Source organism: Telopea speciosissima, chromosome 3 (genome assembly GCF_018873765.1).
Source record: "Telopea speciosissima isolate NSW1024214 ecotype Mountain lineage chromosome 3, Tspe_v1, whole genome shotgun sequence".
Taxonomy (NCBI): Eukaryota; Viridiplantae; Streptophyta; class Magnoliopsida; order Proteales; family Proteaceae; genus Telopea; species Telopea speciosissima.
Genome location: NC_057918.1, coordinates 29745473 through 29769186, shown reverse-complemented (window position 1 = coordinate 29769186; position 23714 = coordinate 29745473). Strand labels below are relative to the sequence as shown.

General features: G+C 37.2%; 2 protein-coding genes across 3 annotated transcripts; both read right to left on the bottom strand.

The window, feature by feature from the left end:
* Positions 1-670: 670 nt before the first annotated feature.
* LOC122653635 (probable magnesium transporter NIPA9) lies at positions 671-12932 on the bottom strand. Of its 2 annotated transcripts, XM_043847539.1 has the most exons (9): positions 12681-12930; positions 8073-8171; positions 5893-6022; positions 5173-5261; positions 4160-4216; positions 3929-3987; positions 1869-1989; positions 1240-1388; positions 671-1095 (listed from the first exon to the last, which is right to left on the bottom strand). In XM_043847539.1, the coding sequence occupies exons 1-9, from the start codon at positions 12789-12791 to the stop codon at positions 876-878; spliced, it is 1035 nt and encodes a 344-aa protein (XP_043703474.1). In that variant the 5' UTR covers positions 12792-12930; the 3' UTR covers positions 671-875. The 2 variants fall into 2 exon arrangements, with proteins under 2 accessions (XP_043703474.1, XP_043703475.1); XM_043847540.1 differs by lacking the exon at positions 3929-3987 and having other exon boundaries at positions 899-1095; positions 12681-12932.
* Positions 12933-19885: 6953 nt separating this feature from the next.
* LOC122653710 lies at positions 19886-20583 on the bottom strand. The gene has a single exon (XM_043847645.1). It carries the CDS (start codon positions 20462-20464, stop codon positions 20117-20119), a length of 348 nt encoding a protein of 115 aa, XP_043703580.1. The 5' UTR covers positions 20465-20583; the 3' UTR covers positions 19886-20116.
* Positions 20584-23714: the final 3131 nt, after the last annotated feature.

Below are 23714 nucleotides of genomic sequence, written 5' to 3'. Positions count from 1 at the left end.
AATTCTTTGTAAACAAAAAGAGGTGAGAGAAAGAGAGCTCGTAACCCTTTTCTCCATTGCTAATGAAGATTGCTATCATCTCACTGAAGACGTAGGCACCTACTGAACCACATATAAGGGTTTCAATCGGTTGGTTCGATTGGGTTGCATTGGTTTATGGGTGAAAATAGATGAATCAAAAACTAAACCAATAAAGGATCGTTTTCAACCCGGTATGTTTCAGCTTTCTCTTATCGGTTCACTAGCGGGTTTGATCCAGTTTAGGTTCTGTTTGCCATGTATATATATATATACATAATTACAAATAAAACATGTTTTCTTCTGACCATGAAGAATTGACTGGATCTTACCCTTTACTCAGAGTTATCAAATATACTTACAAAGTGTTGAGGTAAATCCATCCAAATAAACGTTTACACTACAATTTCAAACCTCCATTTGATTAAAAGTAGACATCTCATAGGCTTCAAAGTTGCCATCTTCAGCTCTAGTCATGCACTATAGCTAGACCAAAGCCTTAAATCTGTTAAAAAGCTGTGAGTCTATAGGAACACTGCACACCATACCTTCAAATCAATTGGGCAGGTAATGCTCTGCAAAGTACCTAATCTGTGATAAGCAATCAACAATTATCTACATGCCACTTGGTGAAACTTCTAAAATAGGTTCCCAAAATAAGCAATGGTATTGAATTGCAGCAAAGAGCTACTGATAACATACATTGGAATGATGTTCCATTGAAGGAATGATTTTAAAAGCCACATGCATCCAACCTGCCATAAAGGTGAACTTCTATTCACAAATCAAATCTGCCCACTTTTATGTACTACAAAACAAAGAGAAACCAGAATGATGCTGCTTTTATCAGCTGTATTTTAGGCCTTCTCTTTCGCTGGAGATGTTAACAAATGATGCAATGTGGTTGCCTGGACGACAGAATTTGGACTTGAATCCCTAGCTCGGACCGACCCCAACTGCCTAGGGCTGTAACTTCTCTCAAAATTGATCCGTGTGGAACGTCGCAATGATCGCGGAAGATGTCGCACCAACCGCGTTGAGCTCACAAGAAGAACAACACCAACAATGATAAGCAGCCTGCAGTAGAATGTACACAAGCAAATTATGGATGGAAAAAGCAAGAAGCAATAAACAGGTGTGTGTTGAGATACATATTTCTTAACAAGGTGAATGCAACATATATATTAAAAGAAAGAATACAGAAAGTAAGAACTAAGGTACCATCCAAGTAAGAGTGAAAGACGAGCTGCTGGTGCAGAAGGCAATTGTTCGCCCAGAGCAAGCATGCCAGCAAGTACACCAGTCAAAATTGATGCCACAGCAGCACATGTGGACACAATAATCGCTCTCCCATGTTTTAAACCTCGAGTCTGTTCACAGGGCATGTTTAAGTCTACAATTGAAGAGGAACTGAGCAACTAATGAACCAAGACATCCATCTCTAGATAAAAAAAATATATATCTACATATTTAGAGAAAATTGGTTTAAACTCAGGATTAGGGATCAGCTGACAAGGCCAGATCCTGGCAATCTTTGGCTGATACTTGTGGTATTGGTGCCTCAATATCAGCTGGTCCTGATACAGAGCAGTTCATCCCCCCAAGCCATCCAAATATTTAAAACCTTGGCAGAGACATTACTGTACAACTAAAGCCAGCTGCAATATTCCAAAGCATCCATTAGATCAATATTCTTAATCTGTTGGGTTTCTCTGTGACGTTGAGATTGGGGCCCTGCTTTCCACCCACCTCTATTCCTTGTTCTAATTTCATGTTAATAAATTATTGCCTCAATAAAAAGAATAGTACATTAGTGGTTGGTGGTTGTCACTTTCAACGGATGTGAGTACCTGGAAAACAAATCCTGTAGCACTGCAGCATATACTGATAGAAATGCATACAGGAACCAACATCTTGGAGAAACCCTGCTCTAAAAATACAAATCCCATCTTGGATATTACAGATGCCATCCTGCAGTTAGATTTTAGATGTCTTAGTATTTTTAGGAAATATAAAACTCAATGGCACCCCAATAAGAAAGTATACAAGCTTTCACCGAGAAAATAACATTATGTGGTTGATTTCATGCCAGAATTCATCTTTAATTTCAGAGAGAGATACACGGACAAAGTGGTTCTTCTTCTACCTGGTCTGGGAGTTTGATAATTGAAGTGGTCTAACAATTAGGGTCTATCTTTCAAATAAATCCTATAATCTCTCTCTCTCCAAATTTAAAAAAAGAAAAAGAAAAAGAAGAATAGATGTCTATCAAATGAAAATCATTCACTTTCAGAGAAGATGGACAGTCTGCCAAGGGTCTCTGAAGTGGAAAAGAAGAAAATTTGAAGGGATGAAGGAGAATAAACAGGAAACAGAACAAATAGGAGAGATGAACAAAAGATCAAAGAAGATTAACCCAATAGATTTTCAATATCCTACTCTTGTTCCGATCTTTTCAACAAAATCTCAAAATTTCATCAAAAATGTAGTTTTCAGCTGAGTTGAAATCACAGAAAGCATAATGGGAACTTTTTTTTTTTTAATCAATCTACATTTAGCATATACGATAAAAGAGAAAAGGTATACCCACTACACTACAGATGTTCCAAAACGTGAAAATAATATGCTCCACTGGCCTCATCTCAAAATTTGACTTGTCACACACACACACAGTCCAAACCTTAGTTGTAAATTTTGGTTTGGTTTCAAAATTTGCATTTCGGCCCCCTAACCAATAGCACATCTGCATCCCTAACTTTTCATTTCATTTTTTGCCAATTTTGGCCAACTTCAGAAATTTCCCATAATTTCGGCAAAATTTGAATTTCAAATGGTGTCTGGCCTGGCCCAATTTGCTCAACCACACTTAGCCCATTGTAGAACCCAGGTTTTCTCTAAAAAGAGTTCACAACCCAATCACTAAGATTAAATATATATATATATATATAAGATGATTCAGATCATAGAGGACAAAATCAAAGTCTAGAAGTCCCCAAACAAGCTTGCACTTCTCAGTGGTTGACAAGGTACTTAACCCTCTCTGAAAATGCAAAAATGACAAAGGAAGAAAAGCATTTTACATAGGCTAGATAAGATAATTCATTTTGTACTACAAGCTAAACCATTTTGAGTAGTCCACAAACAAGAACAATAGAGATCAGAAAATAGAAACAAGGAAAAATAGATGTTAACTGCAGCTATTCAGATCTATGCAGTACAATGTCAGTACCTACGTGCTCCGTCTCAGCACAAATTATCAATAGACCATAATTTAAGCTCCAAATGAACCTATGTGTAGAGACTAATGGATTACTGGTTTTTTGGTCTTTGCTCGAACAAGTTCTATATAAGATCAGTCTAGACCTTAGTTGTAAGTTTCCTTCCGTTTTGCCAAAAATCCAAAACGTTTTGTTTCGGTAGCCAAAATAATAAAGTTGCTTCAATGAAAATTTTCAGTTTTAGTGTTTCGGTTATTTCCCTGGTCCATTTTGGTGAGTTCAGCTGAAATGCATACTAGTGTGGATTTAGAATCTTTTTGTTTTAGGTTAAATCTGTTAGATTTAATTCGGCCTAAATGAAAGCCCATTTGTAACTAAGCTTTCACATACCCATTTAAACTACCTATTTTTGAAATATTTAAATTAACCAAAAAATTTCTCTAAAACTTTTCATCAAAATTAATGAAATGCTCATTGGTTTCAAGGTCCAGTTACAAATGTCACTTTCCGATAGCTTAATTTGTTCAGCTCATTAAAAAGGCTTTAATTATCAAGGTTGACTTTGCTCCTTGCAAATACACATGTAGTTTCATGGTTTATGCATAAAAAAAATAAGAAAAAAGAGAACTGAAATCTGGAAAAATAAGAATCATCTAAGCAAAGCAAGGACACAAGGGAAAATGTTGCCAAACCCAAAAAAGATGCCTGATTCCATCCCAAATATAATTTCCTCAACAACTTCAGAATGCATCTGCATGGAATAGGCAAATTGTCACAAGCAGGGGAGAAAAACTTGAATAAACAAAATATAAGGACTTTGATAGAGCATAACATTAGACCATTGAAGACATGTAACAAATGATTATAGCTTAACAAAGACCTAATTATTGTCATGCTGTAAACCTAATGGCAAGAAAAGTTACCAACTCCTGTTTTCTTCGTTGACGTTTGTAGAAGTGGAGCCATCCATTAAGAAGGACCTATATTTCCAAGGGTTTAATCAGGTTCTAGATGTAAAACAAACACATCCACAAAGCTATCAATACTATCATGTCCATATTTTTGTGCCTTTCCAAAAAAACAAAAAAAAACTAACACATAATTTGCCTCAATATACGGAAAGAATGAAAGCTCTCGTCCAACATTCATTTGATGAACATTTCCTGCTAAGGTCGCTGTTGCCAGATGCATGAAACATCTCTGCATTCATTGCACTTTTGCTTTAAACTATGGGCCAATTGTATCCTTATTTGGAGTACATTGGCTAATGTCAGAAATATAATCTACATCATGTGGAGTTGCTATTGTGAGGAAATAATTTTGGCCATCATCATATAATGGGTCAACTGGAGAGTATGCTATTTGGCAGACCAGACAGAAGTTCTTCTTGTTTAGTATTAAATATACTTATCAAGGCGACGCCATGGCGTCCAGGCTCCTTGGTCGCCTTGGACGCCTTGGCGCCATAGCTATGTCACCTTGATTTTTTGACCCTCTAAAACGCCATGGTCACCTTCCAGCCTTGGAAACTATGGTATTAATCAAGCTATTCAATTCTAAATAGCACTCACACAGTGACCAAATGAGAAGTACACAGTGATTTGGAACTAAATCCTTATCATGCTTTCTTAAGAAATCCTTTTTCACCTTTATCAGTATCCTTTAAATTCTTGCCCATGTATAAATCGAGGAAGTGTTCAATATTGACACTAGTCATTTTGCATGTTAGAAGATGATCCAAAAGTTCGAATTATTAGAGCCACTCCTTTTGGCAAAGGGCTACAAACATCATGACCAGAAAAATTGTCCTCTATTCCGTCTCTAAAACCTAATAGGTAAGGGTTAAAGAAGCGTGTTTCTTAAAAAGACACGGCAAGTAAGATGAACATTAAATAAATATTAAAAGATCATATGGCATGCAAGATAAGATACCTACAAACAAGAATGCAACAACGAAAACCATCAAAGGTAGATGAAAAATAGATATGGCTGAAGATTCTTGCTCCTCCCCTCCAGCACCCACTCCTGCAAGAAGATGCAATCATCATTCTTTTCATTTTTCCTTTTTTAATACTCACCACAACCAATAGAAACTAGCAAATCTGGATATTATGGAGGATGGAAAAGGAGATAAACTACACCTATATATGATTCCATTCATTAAAATGAATAGAAATAGCTAAAACTGGTGTTATTGACTAAAAATGATAAAAGGATAATAAAGCAGTTCAATTTGTGCTAAACTCTAGAAAACCGCATCAAAGTAAAACATTGCAAAAATAGAGACAATCCCAGCATTCACATGTGATCCATCCTTTCCAGAAGAAACTGATATGAGCATGGCTTTCAAAACAGCAAATACTATAGTGATCTGGCCTTCACTAACTCCCTTCATACAAGCAGATTAATGTGTGAGCAGCAAGAGAGAGAGAGAGGATGGTTTCTTTTATATGGTTGGCATACTGATCATTCTTTTGTTAAAATATTTAAGAAATTAAATTAGTAAATTACTATATAATTTGGTTTGGAATAAACAAATGATGTCAGGTTTTTCTTCTATAAAGAGGCGATAAAAAATCCAATTGGGCCATTCTTTTAATGGGTTTACCGTTTAGGTATAAACTGAACTTAATGAATCAAAATCAACTTACATTACCTATTGTGCCAACACCTGTGAAAGCAATTCCCACCCAGTCAACAACATTCATGACCTCCTTCAGATAAAAATGGGAAAAGATACAAAGTATGGCAAGTCCACAGCCAGAAACTGGTTGTATTACTGATACCTGTCATAAGAACACTGGTTGAGGTTAACAAGGTACAAAAACTATGTATAATCAACCATAATGTCAACTTAGGTTTGTGATATCCCAAGATCATGGAAAGCAAAATTTATGTATTCAAGTTTGCAGAATTGTATAATTTAGAAAACAACCAAATATTAATAGTAAGCCAAAGTTAAGCATTAATACCTTCCACAATGCAATTAGACACTGCAGAACTATTGCCTTTTTAAGCATAAAACGTAAAACAAAAGATTGAGGATTCTAACACAATACCCCTCCATGCTGATACGGGTAGATAGGAGGTCATAGCTCATAAGTAATAGTTATTCTCTAACAGCATCTAGCTAATCCTGAAAGAATGTTTCAAACTCCTCAAACCCCCTCCAAAAAACAGGAACAAATAACACTAGTAACCAGAACCAGAACCACCAAACTACCAAACTTAAGATTAAAAAGAAAAGACGACTTATCTGCTTTGGAGGAAACTATACTGAAAGCCCATTCCCAAAATTTAAGACCAGTAGTTCATGTTTTATCAATTTGAAGAATGGTGCTAAGCAGGTCTTGAAGGAGAGTATAACATAAGAACCTTCTTGACCATCCTTTATATATGCCACAAGTTGGTTTCGTAATTTTAAACCAATTTGGGACTGTTTCAAGTTCCCTAATCCATCCATTACATTCCTCTCACCCCATGTCAGCCACCTATCTCATTGAAAATTATTAATTTTAATTCACACCCTCAATCTTTATGTATATAATATATTCACGCCAAAGATGCACCGTTTTGAATCTTCTCAAATGTTGGCACTCTGAACTCCACAATCCCACTCCATTCCACAACCTGGTTACTCAGGAACAATTTTATTGACATCATACAACTCATTTACATTCCGCTCATCCCATATCAGACACTTATAAGGAAAAGAAGAACGTCCCAATGCACGAGGCTCCTGCTACTGCAGGGTCTGGGAGGGGCAAATGTACGCAGCCTTACCCCCTGCCTGAACTCCACAATCCCACTCCATTCCAGAATCTGGTTACTCAGGAACAATTTTATTGATATCATTCAACCAGCATTGGTACTCGGAATTACAAACACCTATTACATGATGCCATGCTCCACGGTTTCGGGGATCAGCTTCGACCAATCCACAGTGTATTACACAGTGTATCACATCAGTGAGGTTGTCTGATCGATCACAGATTGGACTTGGGTTGTCTAGGAATGATCGGATCCCCAATCTCAATCCCCTGAACCATGGTGTGCTCAATAAACAACTCACAGTGACCTGAGACACGCTATACCTAAGTTATAAATTTCGCTCTGGTGGCCATTTTGGTCTGCCTCCAGAAAATGAAATTATGATGGAAATTTTAGGTATATAAAGAATTTTATGTGTATAAATAATTTGAAGTGTTTATGTAATATAAGCATATACAAATACTTTGAGGTGGCTATTCGGGCATTTATACATACTAATCCCCCCCTCCCCTGCGGGAGGGCCAAAGTAGCACACCACAATACACGAGAGGGGGAAACCTACCAGCAACTACGTAATTTTCGGTTTCACCTTAGGCTTCACCTTGATCAATAGGGAAGTACAAATATTGAAACATTAGCATAGAAATCAAATTCACTTGCTATAATGTGGCCAAAAAATGTTCAGTGCAGGAATGACTAATACTTTGTTCAACATGGGAATACATTTACCATGTCAAATCTAATCAATTACTTTGATCCAAAATGGTTTACCACTACTGAGTAGATCAGCAGATGAACTCTTTAAATTCGATCAATTTGACAAATCTTAACCATACACATGCATGTGCCACATGTACACATTTTTCTCTTCTGGTCCTTTTCTATTTTTCCCCCAGACAGCAACAAGGGAGATTTTCATTACCTTCAATGGAAGAAAAATATGTACAAGAGCAATAGTATGTATCAATGGCAACTAAGAAAGTGATTTTACAAGATGTAGAAGATGACAAACAAAATAAACAATGGATATGTAACAGTCATATTGAATAGAGTCAATAGACTTACTGGAGATTGAGATAATGCCTTCAACATCAAGAGAGCTCCAAATATATCCATAAGAAAGCCGATGACCCAAGCTTTGTTGAATACATATGCCCTTACCACCTAAAAGACATAATTAGGTGATCGTTTACATTATTAAACATGTCAAGATAATACTAAAACCTGTACTTTTGAAACAAATCAACATGAAAACTATACTTCAAGACTACAACACATAAGATAGGGATTTGCATGGAACCAATTTAGAATGTACAGTTTCACTAAATGCCCATACAGACAATAGTGCAAGGAAGGAGCTAATGCAAAGGCTCTATGGTTTATGATTTGAAATATTGAATGCGGGTGAGAACCACATCATATTGCAGAAAAATTAATGTGAGCATAGTAGCTAGCTCTCCAAGGAGCCATGCAGCAATCTTTTTCGTGATTGGTCCATTGTGTAGCAGTGAAGGAACTAATCAGATAGCATTCTCGATGAATGGGTGCCTCCTCCTAATGACTAGTCAAGTTTATCTTTGATAGACGCTTACTGGGGAATCCTGGTCCTTCAGACATTGGGATAGTGATCAGAGATAGTAATGGGATTCTCTCTCTTGTGTATTCAGGTCCTACAGGTGAGGGTGATTCTGTTAGAGCTGAGCTTATATCTTTGTATACTGGTTTGGATAGTTCTATTAGAGAAGGCTTTCATAACATCATGGTAGAAGATGACTTGGCAGTCAGTATATGACTCTCCGATAATCAACAGGCGAGGGGACAAGGGAGGGTTTTCCAGATGCTTATAGGACGTTAGTTTCTGACTGCAGGAGTAGAGATTCAACTACTCACTTTGGCTTTATTGGGGAATTTCCCATCTCCCATCGGTTGGTTTACAATAAATGGTCGAAGCCTGCGAAGATTTTCCAATCTTATTAGACATGTTCGACATTTGGCTGCTTCAGAAAATGTGTCTTTCTCTTGAAGACCTAGATCTGCCAACTCTATGGCGGATGAGCTAGCTAGGAAAGCCTGAAAGGTGTTGTGAGACCTATTTGGTGGCCAGGGAAGATTTACCTTTGCGACTGTCATGTATTCTGTTGGGGCTTTCCTGTCCTTACCATATGCTTGGCTGGTTGGGGAGTTGCCCTTCTGTTGTTGAACTCTACCTGGTACTTTTCCAATTATATTTTGTTATTTACCCCAAAACAAAAATCACTTAAAAGCAGAAGCACGTAGTATTAATTATTGGATAAGGTAAGGAATGGGTGAGAAATCAGTCCATTCAAACCTATTATTAACCCTAATGGAGTTAGATCATATTAGGCCCTAAGGACCATTACCCACAAAATTTTCCCAGTTTTAACACCTATGCTGCATAAATTCTTTTCTAATTTATCAAGTACATTAAGAGCGTCCCAGTGCACGAGGATCCTGCTACTACAGGGTCGGGGAGGGGCAAATGTACACAGCCTTACCCCCTGCTTTGCAAAAGAGGCTATTTCCAAGTTTTGAACCCGCAACCTGGCATTAGAAAAGGCTAATTTATCATGTACATCTTAAAAATAATATCTTTCGTAAATAAGAATTTCTGTCCAAATCTGACATTAGAAGAGGCTGGAAGTAGTTTTTTGAGTAATTACCAGTCATTTTCTATTTGTACAGCCTCTCTTTCTGGGGCCTTGTAAAATATAGAGGGGCTTTTACTAAAATTTTCTTTCCGACATCAAAAAAAGTAATAAGGGTGTCAATCCTGGAATGTGACCGAAAACTAAACTAACCGATTAAACCACGAACCAACCGTCCACTTAATAAGTGGGTCAATTTCGATCCTGGCTTTTGAAAAAGTGCAGATATTTGGTCGGTTCAGCTCTGGACAAATTAGACCTATGGGTCCCAACCAAATAACCAATGGGTATCTAATCAGACCAAAAATAAATAAATAAATGGTTAAATGTTTTGTTTTTGGATTTTTAGAATTGGTTAAATTAGTTTAGTGGTTCTCATTTCTTATTTTGAGAAGACTATTTACTATTGACACTATTATTATTACTCAGGTTTACATTTTTTTATTTTTTTTGGGGATTTGTAGATCCAATAGTATGTTCTAATCTGTTTTCAACCAAACCAAAACCGAATAAAGACCCAAGACTGACAGACTAATAATTCGATGATCCTGGTCCTAAGACATGGGACTGATTAGTTGACTGGTTGGTTATAGTCTTGACCTCCAAAGGCCGGAATCGATCAGGCACTGAACCGATAAACCGGAACTGGATTGATTTATACCATTAACAATAAGATAGGGCAGAGGAAACCTAAAAGATCACCAGACTAGGGATACCATAAAAGACCCAATAACAGGTATTTTTTCACAGAAGAGCTACCCAATTAAGAAGTATATCCCATACTGTCCAACATTCAAACTTTTTATAATTAGTCATCCAAAAAGTTGTCAGGTCATTCACCTCTTCATCCACTCTAAAGCTGGAATTATATAATCCTCAAAATCACTGTATTTACAAGCCCAACAAATACTCCAAAAGTCCAAAATCCAAACAGCGGCTAGCAGGATCAGGTTCCAGAGCTTCTTACCCTCCTATCTATACCTTTCAGATTCCACCAAAATACAGATATTCTAGAGCAGAGGGCACTTCCCGTTTCGACCAATAGAATAAATAATACAACTTCAAACTTCAAAAACTGAGTCGCAGTCGAAAAGGAGACAAGGCACAGTTTCTGCAGTTGGGGTACACATATAACATGCATTCGGAATGTAGACTGTAGAGATCTCTTGGGTTCAAGTGATTTGAGGTCAGAATACTATCCTGAAAGTCAGCCCTCCTATGAAAAACTTGACTTCAGTAGGTGTTCCTTTGCTTCAACTGATGTGAATAGGGCATTATGATGGCTAGTCTCTTGAAAGAGAGGCATATTGTACTTCCAGAAAGATCACTCCCAAGCTACTGAAGCACCAAAACCAGTGTCCTTGGACATACATGTCTTGACTCCTTGGTGCAATGGTACCTAGGCAACTCCTTGAACTATGATATTGAAAATTCCGAATTCCATCCACCAGTGTTTGTCAAAATACGCAACCAAGTTTTCCCTTTGCATCCTATTTTTAGCTTCTATCCTTTAAGTAATAATCTAACTCAGTTTCTTGGTGCCCAAACTCCCACATCAACTCCAATGGCTCCAGGCGAGTTATTGACTTTCGGTGAGTAGAGGGATGCTTGAGCCTATCTTTCTCGTTTCACCAGACATATTCATTGGGATAACTTTAAACTTTAAACCTAGCTCAAAATAAGAAGGTATTTAAGATTTTAAAAAAAAAAAAGAATAAACATATTTTGTTTTTCCATTTTTTCTATTGGGAAAACAACTAGGCTAATGTTTTCTTTATTCTTTTTTTTTTTTACATGTATACACAAAGGAGCCTACACCTCTTTACATTAACTACTGATGAATTGCTAGGCCGACATAATACGATGCCATGGTGTATGGTAATTGTGAACAATATAATTCTGTTGATGACACTACAGACGGGTTAAATCCCAACTTCAAACTATGGAAGCGAATGTTTTAGAATCAAAAAGTTCATAACTAACAAAATATATATACGACCCCCCCCCCCCCAAAAAAAAAAAAGATACAGGTACTGCAATTTTACTAAAATTGAAGCTGAGATTGATGACCAAGAAATACACCCAAACATCCATTTCTGCATCTTAATCAAACCTAGGTAATGATTAGTGAACAATTAATGAGGACATTGCCCACATAGTTAAGTGGGATGAACTTGTGGAGTGCTTCTATGATTGATACAGACCATTAAAATTGAAGGTGAATTTTATAGCATGGGTATAAGACAACTCCTGCCTTATGGAGCATAATTTTATCAATGAAAGAAACCAAAAATACATAGTATAAGCAAAACTAAGATAAGAATGTTGAGACGGATAAGCAGCAAGACTATAAGAGGAAAGAACCACCAACAGATGAGAAGATGACAAATGCCCAATGAGACGGTTCAATCAAGTGCGAAGAAAATCAATGTTGCACAAGTGAAAGAGTGATAGATGAAGTTTTATGTCCAGATAAGTCAGGTTATCCAACATTGTGGAAAGACTTACTTAAGGAGAAAGGAAGATCTGTACATGTCTCTGAACTTCCACCACAAGGAAACAATCCATGACTAGTCCCCAAAGATCAATGAAAATTGGTGGTACCTCGCAGATTACCCAATCGAAAAGTTGTTCGATTTCAATCTCTCAAAAGACCCAATAAATGGCACCTTCTTCATTGTGACAATTTAACCATAATCTTGTGTTCATTTTGATGACCGATTGAGTAAGACATTTGTACTAGTAAACGAGGAAAGGGTGCCACAGGCATTATTTGCATAAAGTTTCAACCTAAGTTTAGGATTCAAAACATATGCAAACCTGATTAAATTTGAAAATCATTATCGAATGAGACCAGTTCACATGCAAAGGAAAGTGGGGAAACACAATAATAATTATTGTTTTTATCCAGAAAGTAAAATAAAACAACCCAGAAGCACCGTTTCTTGATCAAGAAAATGAAAAGATAGGAAATCAATGGAAACGAGACCAATAGAAAGAGATGAACCTTAAACTTGAAAGAGAGAGGAGGAAGGATGACGGTTCCTTTCTTCTGCAACACTTTGCCGATGTTATTACCAGCGGTTGCTACTAAGGTTAGACAGATGGATTCCCACATCTCTTCACCTTTCTCTTATCAAAGTGTCTGAAATTGCAATTCCTTCTGAAACTAAAAGGTTACTGCAAGTCTGCAACTCGAAATTGATGGTCACCGATCTACTCTCTAAAAGTACCACTAATCTATCGTACATTGAGGAGGAATTTCTGGGTGTTGTGGCTATTGTATGTATCGCAAAAGGTTTCTCTTCGCCGCCAGGGGAGGGTACGCTGGCTATGGATTTTATTCACGGTATCGGTGATGGTATCCGTCATAGCCGATACTGAAGTTTCCGAACATTTTTTTATCACAAAAACCTATATTCGGAGTTTATCGGCTATCTGTGTCAGTCAGTTTCAGTATCACTGCAATCGAAACTGATATGAATTAACCAATATGGCCGCTTCGATGTCAATACCTATCGTGGTATGTTAGCATGAGTTCGGCTCAGGTTCACATACGAGAACCATCTTTTCAGCTTAGAGTAGGGCTGCAACAGGGTCGGGTTGGACCGGGGCTTTTATAACCCTAGCACAACCCTGAGTCCCCTTAGTTGGGCCCAGGCCCTGCCCGACCCTGATTCAGGGCCAGAAAAATCCAACCTGACCTGCCCTCAGGGTTGGGCCGGGCTGACTGTGATTGGCCCTGATCATTGGAGGGGGGAGGGAAGGGAAATGCATGGGCTAGTCAAGCTGGGAAAGGGAGATGAATGGGCTGATCAAGTTGGGAAAGAGAGATGCATGAGCTAGACAGGTTGGTAAAGGGAGATGAATGGGCTAGTCAAGTTGGAAAAGGGAGATGCATGGGCAGGCCAAGTAGAGAAGAAGAAGAAGAAAGAACAGGAAGAAAAAGACAGGGTCGGGTTGGGCCGGGCCGGACTTAGCCCGAGGCTTCAACCCTGACTCAGGGCCGAAAATTCCCAATCCTGACCCGCCCTCAGGGCCAAGGTATCTCAACCTAGGCCCTATTCGGGCTCAGAGCAGGCTAGGGCAGGCTTAGGCCATCAGGGCCAAACTTGCACCCCTAACTTAGAGGCGTACGAGATGGTTTTCATATGTGAACTGAAGCTGCACTCTGTTAGCACCTCTCTCTCTCATATAAAATGACCTCGCTGCCCTGCTATGTATGAAACCGTTTTATCACCCCTCATTAATGTATTCCTTATGCCGTTTGTTTAGAGAACCCTCTCCCTCAAACTCTCCAGAATGCAACTTCCTTTTATATGGGTTTTTTATTATTTTCTCTGGCCACCTTAGAATATACAGATTCATGTGAATGATACTTTTTTAGGACACACATTGGTGTGGTACTGTTGTGGTGTGCAAATTCCCCCTACACTATAGGGCATCCCCCCTTTTTCTTTATATGAAAATTCATACCATATCTTAACCATGATTTTTCTCATTTTTATCATGCAAGGAGAGAATAGTAACTAATATCAATGGTTCGAGGTTCAGTTGGATCCAATCCAATAACCATTTGAATACTTCTGTCCAGAACCTCCCAGTGTATCTAAGGTCCTATCACTGATGATGATTCGAAGTATGCCCTACTTTAGATGATCTTTAATCAATCGTTTTAACCTTGAAAATCATAGTTACCTCATGGAGAGTTAGCCATACCACCAAAAGCAAAATCATGCCTTTCATATTAATAAATTTTATCTGGGAAGTAGTTTTCTGTCCGGGAGTGTGGTCTATGCCAGCACTCCCATGTGTTTATCTCTCTCTTCCTCAAAACAAGGGGGCAGAGGTGTCTTTTCATGTGGGGAGGAGAGAGTTTTCCATTTTATATTTATTTTGTTTCAAAAGAGTTTTAAAAAATGAAGACAAAGAAAATAACATATAAAAAATAGAGTTGGGCTCACGTTCAAGTATGTTAGTGTACTAGAACAGCTCCCAACTGATCAGATGGAATCCATCCATGTGGGTCCCACAAAGTAGATTCCATCTGAACAGTTGGGAGCTGTTCTCGTAAGCTCACGTACGTGAATGTGAGTTGGACTCTAAAAATTAAGAGAGGAAGAATGCTGCCTAGTCACGTGTGGCCACGCGGCCTACACCCAAATGGAAAAGAGGAAATCCTTGGGGGGTGCAGTGATCATTTTGTGTGGCCTATGTGTCTTGACACAAGGGTCGTGCATTGCACACGGTCAAGTAGCATTTTCTTTCTCAAAAAATAATAAAAGAAAAAAAAAACAAAACACTACAGTTTTACTTAGGGGTGCAAATTTGGCCATGTCAGCCCGAACCCACCCTAGTTGGCCCTGAGCCCGAACAGGGCCTGGGTTGAGATATCTGGCCCTGAGGGCGGGTCAGGGCTGAAAATTTCTGACCCTGAGTCAAGGTCGGGTCGGGTTAGGGTTGAGGCCTCAAGCTAAGCTTGGCCCGGCCCAGCCCGTCCTTGATTTAAGTTATACTATAAAATATATATTGATATATTATATACATTATAAACTTTAAATATCACCTATATTTTTTTTATATAATATATTATATATGAAGACAATAACTGATATTAATACTTTTTATTATAGTGTTATTTTATGTAAAATTGATAATGTTTTTCCCGGTCCATTCCAACCCATGCATTTCTTTACCCTACCCCATGATCAGGGCCAATCAGGGTCAGCCCGGCCCGACCCTGAGGGCGGGTCAGGGTTGAATTTTTTTGGCTCTGAGTTAGGGTAGGGTCGAGTCTAGGCCCAGCTAAGGGGACTTAGGGTTGGGCTAGGGTTCTGTAAAACCTGGCCCAACCCAACCCTGTTGCAATCCTAGTTTTACCGGAGAAATTCCTAATTCACATACACTAGCATGGCACAAACAAATAAAAAAAAAAATTTTGGTACGTCACAAACAAATAAAATTGAATCGATAGGATTTCAACAAATAGAATTTAAAAATCAAAACATATAGTCATAATTGTCTATAGAGTATAGACATGTCATGCAAGAAGATATTTTCCCTTGGTGACAAAATCTTTCTCATAGAAGTCACATTCTTGCTCTCAATCCTTAAATTCACGTCCTCAAGATGAGAGCATATCCAAGCATTGAATTGAGATAAAGCCCCCACCCCCCCTCCCCCTTCCCCTTAAAAAAAAAAGCAAGAGATTATTGTCTAATCGTGTAGCACCTGCACAAGTGCAAGGCCAATGAGAATGTGCATTGGGGTATCAATATATATATGAGATTATTTATTTCACCGGACACAACAATAATTTTACATGCTCCTATGTCAAGGCACAAGGACTATGTGACCAATTAGCCGCCTTCTTCGCCAAAAAAAAAAAATCAAGTGGAGCATGCAGGGAGGAGTAAGATGCCTCATCTATTCTTTTCCCTGGTGCAACTAGGCCATCCTGGACTTGAACCACCACAGACCTCGCATGTTAGGTAAATCATCCCACGAATGTTCCATTGATTGCTTGAGTGCACTACCATTCCATGGTTTCAGAGTACGATTTGGACAAAAATATATTTCTAATCTTGGTAGATTAGATAAGGAGGATGCTTCCATTGTTAGCTACCCTTTACTTTTCATCTTAATAAAGCTTAAGTGAACTGCTATTGACATTAGAGAGAGAGAAGTCAAACCATACACCATGAAGGAAGAGAGACTTCCAAATCCACCTCTATTTTCATGGTTTACCTGAATCAAGTGATATCTCTTGTAAGGTCATACCTGTTTAACACTTGAGAAGATGAAGATCACATCACCTGAAGCGTCATTCTTTAACCATTGGATTAGTGTTAGGAGAGAATTTTGATACCAATGCCAATACTGTTCCAATCAGACATCACTTAATTTGACTACTGTGGTTGACCCCAAATCAAGGTTGTAAGTATATACATCAGATTGGGCAGTGGTTTAGTGAAGTCATGAAGGAAGCCAATCTTCTGATCTCCAACTGAAATGCCACATTTCAGATTAGAATAGATTAGGTTCTCCTGTCATGGCTAATTCTCTACCATACCATACAAACTACAGTTCTTGCCCAGACATCTGGGTAGAAACCAGAGCAAGTCCAAATTCCATCCAATTAACCAATACCACCATAGATGTTTTAAGGAAGCTCCTTCACTTTCACCCGACATACACATTGGCCCTTTGTAGTAGTCACATGAATCCTCTCACATTCCAATTAAGGACTTCCATATTTCCAGTACATTCTACAGTAGTTTAAATCTAAACAGCGAAACAGGGGCTACCAGTCTAAACAGAAAACAATACCAGTGTACTGATAATGATGCATAAACAAGATGAGCATCGGAGTCTTGCAGAAGAATCAAAGAAAAATCAGATTAGAAAGGAAAAAAGGAAAAAGGAGTTCATCTATAATTTAATCACCAGTAACTCTTATCCAAGACTCTACTTCTATCAGTTGGCAACAAACAAAGGACAATCTAATTGGTTCAACTTACCATTCCTTGGGATTGTATCACCTCTAAGGCTTTTTACCCAGAAAGCTCAGCTCATACTACTTTCACTAATCAAATCACTTGTCCAACTCACACACAATGAGTAGTGAATCAAATTTTTTTCTCACAGGAAACAGATCATAACCCAAAGGTCCTAACAAAGAAATGGTTATGTCAAATGTCCCAAATTTCAGCCCCTCCATCAGGTCTCCAATACCTATAAAAGTATTCTCAATTCACATCGTTAGTTATAAACATCTATACAGAAGTACACAATTGAGTAACCAAAGCATATGCTCACACATAATAAATTCACATTTCACCATAAGCTTTGAGTGCACCTTAAAAGATACATGGAAACATGTTAGAGATCAATACATCCCCCCTCCCCCTTTAACTACTACAATTTATTGAAGGTAAGTGTTAATAACATTATACAAATCCACTAAACCTATATTATGGGGTCTCTTGGTAGTCAACCCCCCCCCCCCTCCCCCCCAGTTTCCATTCTACACTTGCACTGCAATTTATGAGACACTGATTTAGCATACACCATCTAAGACCAACAAATTGTAAATGAGAGCCTCTAAGAGCAATAACTAACCTAGGTAGTCAGGGAGATGGCCCATGATCTAATTGAGGCATAATTCACCACTAACAAGTTCCAACAGTGTACCCAATGTCGAATCATCTTATCTACCGCTTACGTATTCCAATACTTAATGACAGAAACTAATATAAAAACTTTCAAAATTGAGAAAATCTTGATGTTACAACTTCAGTTATAATAGGATGAGCACCACTTTCAATCTGATGGTTTTCAATTTAGTTAGAAATACTACAAATCCTTAACAATGCCTGTTCATTCCTAATATCCTTTTAGTTGTGCATTAAAGCTTCAGGTAAAACAAGTGAGTTTAACTGTCAACTCTCACTTAATCTAACAAACTAGTGAGAAAAATGATGGAGACGTTTATAACTTGCCAGCGTGGGAATATCCAAGATCCATGAAAGACAAGAAAAGAAGACCACCAAGCTTCACTCGGTAAACTCCTACTCAGGTTTGGGTCAACTCAACTAAGCCTTGCAACAACTACTTGGAGTTGGCAACACAGTTCCAGCATTTCACATTAATCATACAGCAGAACAGAGAAGGTATCCAATTCTCCTAGTATTAATATAAATCCAAGATCCATGAAAGACAAGAAAAAATGACCAGAAAGCTTCACTCGGTAAACTCCTACTCAGGCTTGAGTCATCTCAACTAAGCCTTGTGACAACTACTTGGAGTTGGCAACACAGTTCCAGCATTTCACATTAATCATAGAACAGAGGAAAGAAGGAATCCAATTCTCCTAGTATTGTAAACCATCTAATAACCTGAGCCTTTCAACCTAGACTCTAGTAAGGTTGATTTATTACCATTATCAATGGTTTTTTGGTAGAGGATTTAACCTCACAATCTAACCCCCACACTCCCAAAACCATAAAGGATAGAATCTCTGGCAATTCCATGAGTAAAGAAACCAGTAGGGTCCTTTTCTGATCTCATGATTTCAATGGAGATTACATCACTATTTAGTATTTATCTGAGAGTGTTTTATTTCTTTCTTTTTTGGCCAAAAAATTGTCAAAGACCTGCCATTACGTACTTGTTATTAGCTTTGTTATAAGAGCTTCAGTCACATGGAAAATGAAATAGAAGGAACAGGTTTATGTGGATAAGTATATCTAAAGAAAGCAACTAACAAGTTCACTCTTACAATAAAGCTCCCTCTCTTGTTTTCAGGGAGTGTACCAAAAACACTCAAATGCATGACCAGGTCCTCATCAAAGTCACACACTTTTTAAGCCTTCTACCTATAATCACATAATCTTTGCAATACGCATAAAGTGGCATAACCGTTGATGGCAAACAACTTACTACCCACATTAAAAGTCAGTTAAAACTTTCCTAACTTCAGCTTACAATCCCTCCACAACTAACCTATGCTAAAAGAAAAAAAGCCTCATATAGTATGAAATTTAAAAGTTTGAGAGAGCAAAATGAATGTGACGGTTTGAAAAAAAATTTGGATTGACATTTGATGCTATTTTCAATGAAGATAACCAAAAGGGTATGTATGATTGCAGGGATAACAAAATATCCAAAACTCATCAAATACCACAATGCTCAATAATCATGGAACAGGACTAGACAAGTAATTCCACACAGGAGAGAGAAAATCTCCATTGTTACCAGTAAAGGAATGAAAGTATAACAGATCCAACCTTAAGAATTTTTTTCTGAGGGAAAGCTGAAGGGCAGACCCTGACCTTATGCTTGTGTAGTACAAAATTTCAAATAATCAGCAATAGATAAGCTCTCCAGGTTCCATAACTACAAGAAGTACAGACCTCGTACAGAGGATTGAAGAAGTGGGGTTAAAAAAGAATAAAAATAAGAATCAGAAACCCAGTACAGCACCAAATTGAAGATAGGCTTCATAACCTTCAAAATGAGAAGGGGGAAATATCTCGGCTGAGGACCTAATTCAACATGAGAATACCCACACAAACAAAAAAAAAAAAAAACCCAGAATCACAAATGCCCCAAGAACCAATTTTGTTAGGATAAAAAACATGGAGCAATCAAACAACAACAGACAAACTTCAGAAAGAATATATCAAAAATACAAATTCGAACACAGGTAGTGAGTAATACTCGGAATAAATAATAGATTTCCTGACCATAAATCATAGAAATTTTAGTAACCAAATTTACAAACCAAAAAGTTCATGAAGTAAAAAAACATCAACAATTAATGGAAAGGCCAATGAATCTAGAATTTTGATGATTTTCAGGTTCAGATTCTTAGGCATACAGAAGCTACACGACCCAAAAAAGCATTAAAAAAAAAACACAGACACAGCTAGATACCAACAATCACCACCATCCATAAACAACTTGGGTGTATCTGTCCTTGAGCCACTTAAAGCTCTTCCTCAAGGACCCCTTCATTTTCCCCTCCACAGAATAGACCTTGTAGCTAGCAACCCTCTTCTTCCTCTGCAACTCAGGATCATTAAAGCTCCAACCTATTGAGGACCCAACAGTACTCTTGACTTTCTTGATCTTCACCTCTTTGCCTATCTGGGTTTGTTGTGAAGAAGAGGCATAAGAAGTACTGTAAGATCTAAGATCTTGCATACCATTAGTAGTGGATCTGCCTCCATAGTAGTTCTCCATTTGCATCCTCCCATCCCCATATGACTTAGATCTGTAATCTTCCATGATTACACAAGGGAAGATGGAAAGATGTGAAAGAGTTTCGAGTTGAAACGGTAGTGAAGGAAAAGAGGGAAGAGAGATGGGAAAATTTCCAAGGAACAAACAAAAAGGAGTGCAGAAACTGCAGATTGGAACGAGGGCACTCTACTGAATTGGGAACAGCTCAAAGGTGCTTTCTTATATTTTATCTTTCCTTTTTTTTTAAAAAAAAAATTTAATGGGTTTGTGACGTTTCCACTATGCAGGTTGCCTGCGAGCTGCTTACCCCGAATAACAGTTGAAGTGAGTGAATGCCACGTAGACTGGTTAAGTGACCGTTTAAAGTTTTTATGTTGTGAATAACCGAAAATAAAAAGAAAGAGCGGAAAGTTAAAAGTTGTAACTCAAAAGAGAATTTGCTTTTTATTTTTTAAATTAAAAACCTAAAAATATTATTTCATCGAAAAATATGAAAATGAGAAAATTTCTCTCATTCCCTTTATTTATTTTATATTTACTCAAACTCTCTCTTATTCGAATTTTCTTTTCTAATTCTCTCTAAAGAGTAAACTTCTACCTCTCATTCTCCCTTGAGTCTTGGATGTGATAGTGGAGCTTTGTCCCTTCATCTTCGTCCTATCAAGATTTTCTTCGTCGATCCAATTTTTTCTTCATCTTCTTCGTCTTGCGATACAAGGATACCTGCAACTCCTCTTCCCCAATCGATTTGTGGAAGATGAGTTGCAGGTTTTTTTTTTTCTTGAAGGGACATTTTTGTAACTTTATCCCTTGATTTTAATACTGTTAGTCATGAACTAACGAAATGGATTTATTTGTTAACGTTTGTAAACCTCTGAGGGGTAAAATTATACTTTCGTTAAACCTCAAAGATGGTATGTGTAAATTACCCTCTTATTTTTTGTCTTTTGTTTTGTTGAGTACAAGTCTTATAGTCCCACCGTGACCTAGTAAGTGCAACATCTATTAGAAATGGCCTTAGAAGAGTTACTGTATCATGGAGATCGATTCTCAATAACCCATTATTGCATCATAGGGGACAAATACGATTTTAAACAGACTGACCAGTGACACGTCTCAATCCCACCATCATTCTATGAAGTTATATAAATGCCATTAACAAGTGTTGGTGATTGTTTGCTCGGATGCAAAACTCTCCTACAATACATGATTGTTGCAATTCAAGTGTTAAAGTCATTGAGATGAGTAATATTTCTCTATTTATTGGTTTTATTATTATACTATAAATTGTCTTCTTCTCCTTACAAAGAAATAACATGTCTTTTTTGTCCCATTGGTTCAAGAACACGAGGTGACCTTGCTTTTTCAAAGTAAGAAGGGGTAGAGAAAATGCCTTGAGCCAATGTCTGAGTACCAGGCGTTATGGCATTGAAGTAACCCATGCCATACTCCTAAAGTGGTTGTGTAATTTGTGGCATGTCTACGATGTGTACATCTACGGCGGAGGCAAAAATCTCCACCAATAAAAAACAGTTTTTTCAAAAGTGATAATTTTACAAAAAATTTACAACCGAAGTATCACATTGGCCAATTACTTGTTACAAAAATAGTTTTTATTTTTCTCTCTTAATGGAATTTGCACACGTTAGCATATAAATTTATAAGAAAAAAACCTGAAGGAGAAGTAGTTTTTTGTGCAGGAGAGGCCTTTGCCAACACTCCCATGTGTCTATCTCTCTTCTCCTCAAAACAAGATGATATATGTGTCTTTTTATATGGGAAAAAAGAGATACACTCATGGAAATGCTAGTGTAGCCCACACACTCAGACAAAGTTTTTTTTTCCAAATTTATTAATTATAAAATCAAAAATTTTATTTTTATTTTCTATTCAGTTCTTTATAAGGTTTCGGGCGTTAAGAACCCAATATTGCATGTTTTGTAGTGCACGGAAACACTTTTACAGTCATTTATTTAAAGTCATCAAATTCGTATAAATTATTGTTTCGTTTATGATAACCTTTTTGAGATGGTATTTAATATTAGCACATTTTTTTATTTTATTTTATGGGTAACAATTTAATTGTTATTTTGACTCAGTCAACATGTTGTCCATCTAATAACTTACTATATTTTCCTCAATTCATGGCTTTTTAACTAGTTTGAAAATATATTTTGAAGGGAAAATCTTGCTGTACCGGTTGTTACAACGTCTACCCAAAAAAAAAAAAAAAAAAAAGTTAATTTCAATAAGATTCTAATCGTATTTTTATATTTTTTAAATATAATACACTTATTTTTTTCAATGAGAGTAAATCCTATCATTTCACATAAAAACTGCATTAAATAATTTTTAATTTTTTAAAAATAATTTTTAAATATTTACATTAAATAACTTTAAAAAATAAGACAAGAGGAAGTTAAAAGAAGATTACAACTTACAACATCCTATTTCTTAGTTTACCACTTTGGTGGCAACAAGTTGTTCTCTGTTCTGATTAACTCTTGTCTATGCTTCCCCAGCATAATCTTGTTTGGATATCCATTACAGTAGATTTAACATAGCATGGCTCTAAGACAAATTGGAACTCAAGACTCCATAGTCTGATGGTTCTGTCAAAACAAGCCTCCATATACTTAATAATTTAGATCAATGCATCTAGTAGTTCATAGAAGCAATATTTTTTCGTACACACAAACACAAAATTATGCTATGGGGGAGGTTTTTGTACACGGCTATGTATGGTACACGGTTGTGCTTTCAACTATTGAATGGGCATGACCGTGTAGAGCACACGGTTTCTAATCTCCATCCAATGGTTGCTGACATGGTCGTGCATCATACACGGCCATGTACGAAACCTTTTGCCATATGGTATTGTTATTTTAGTAAGTTAATTGATACTTTTAGAAGGAAAAATCCCCCATACATGGTCCACTTTAGGAAGGGGTTCATGATTTTGAGCCATGTAAACAAATGACATGGCAATTTTGATAATTGGATATAAACATGACATGGTTCAAGTGTCGAATTTCAGAGCATAATTCAACTAAATACCCTTCATGTATTGGTATACATCCTCATATATATCTATCTATACACAACTACGTTATTCCAATTAAGATTATGCACTGCAAACTATTTGATTTTCAAAATTCAATTTGTCACATAAAAAACTCTAATTGGACTGAAACTTGGTATGCGAGCAACAGACCATGGGTCTACTTGTCCATAAAAATTGGGCTTGATATGATTTGTCACATGAAAATTTTTTAGGGTTATTTAGGTAAAACTT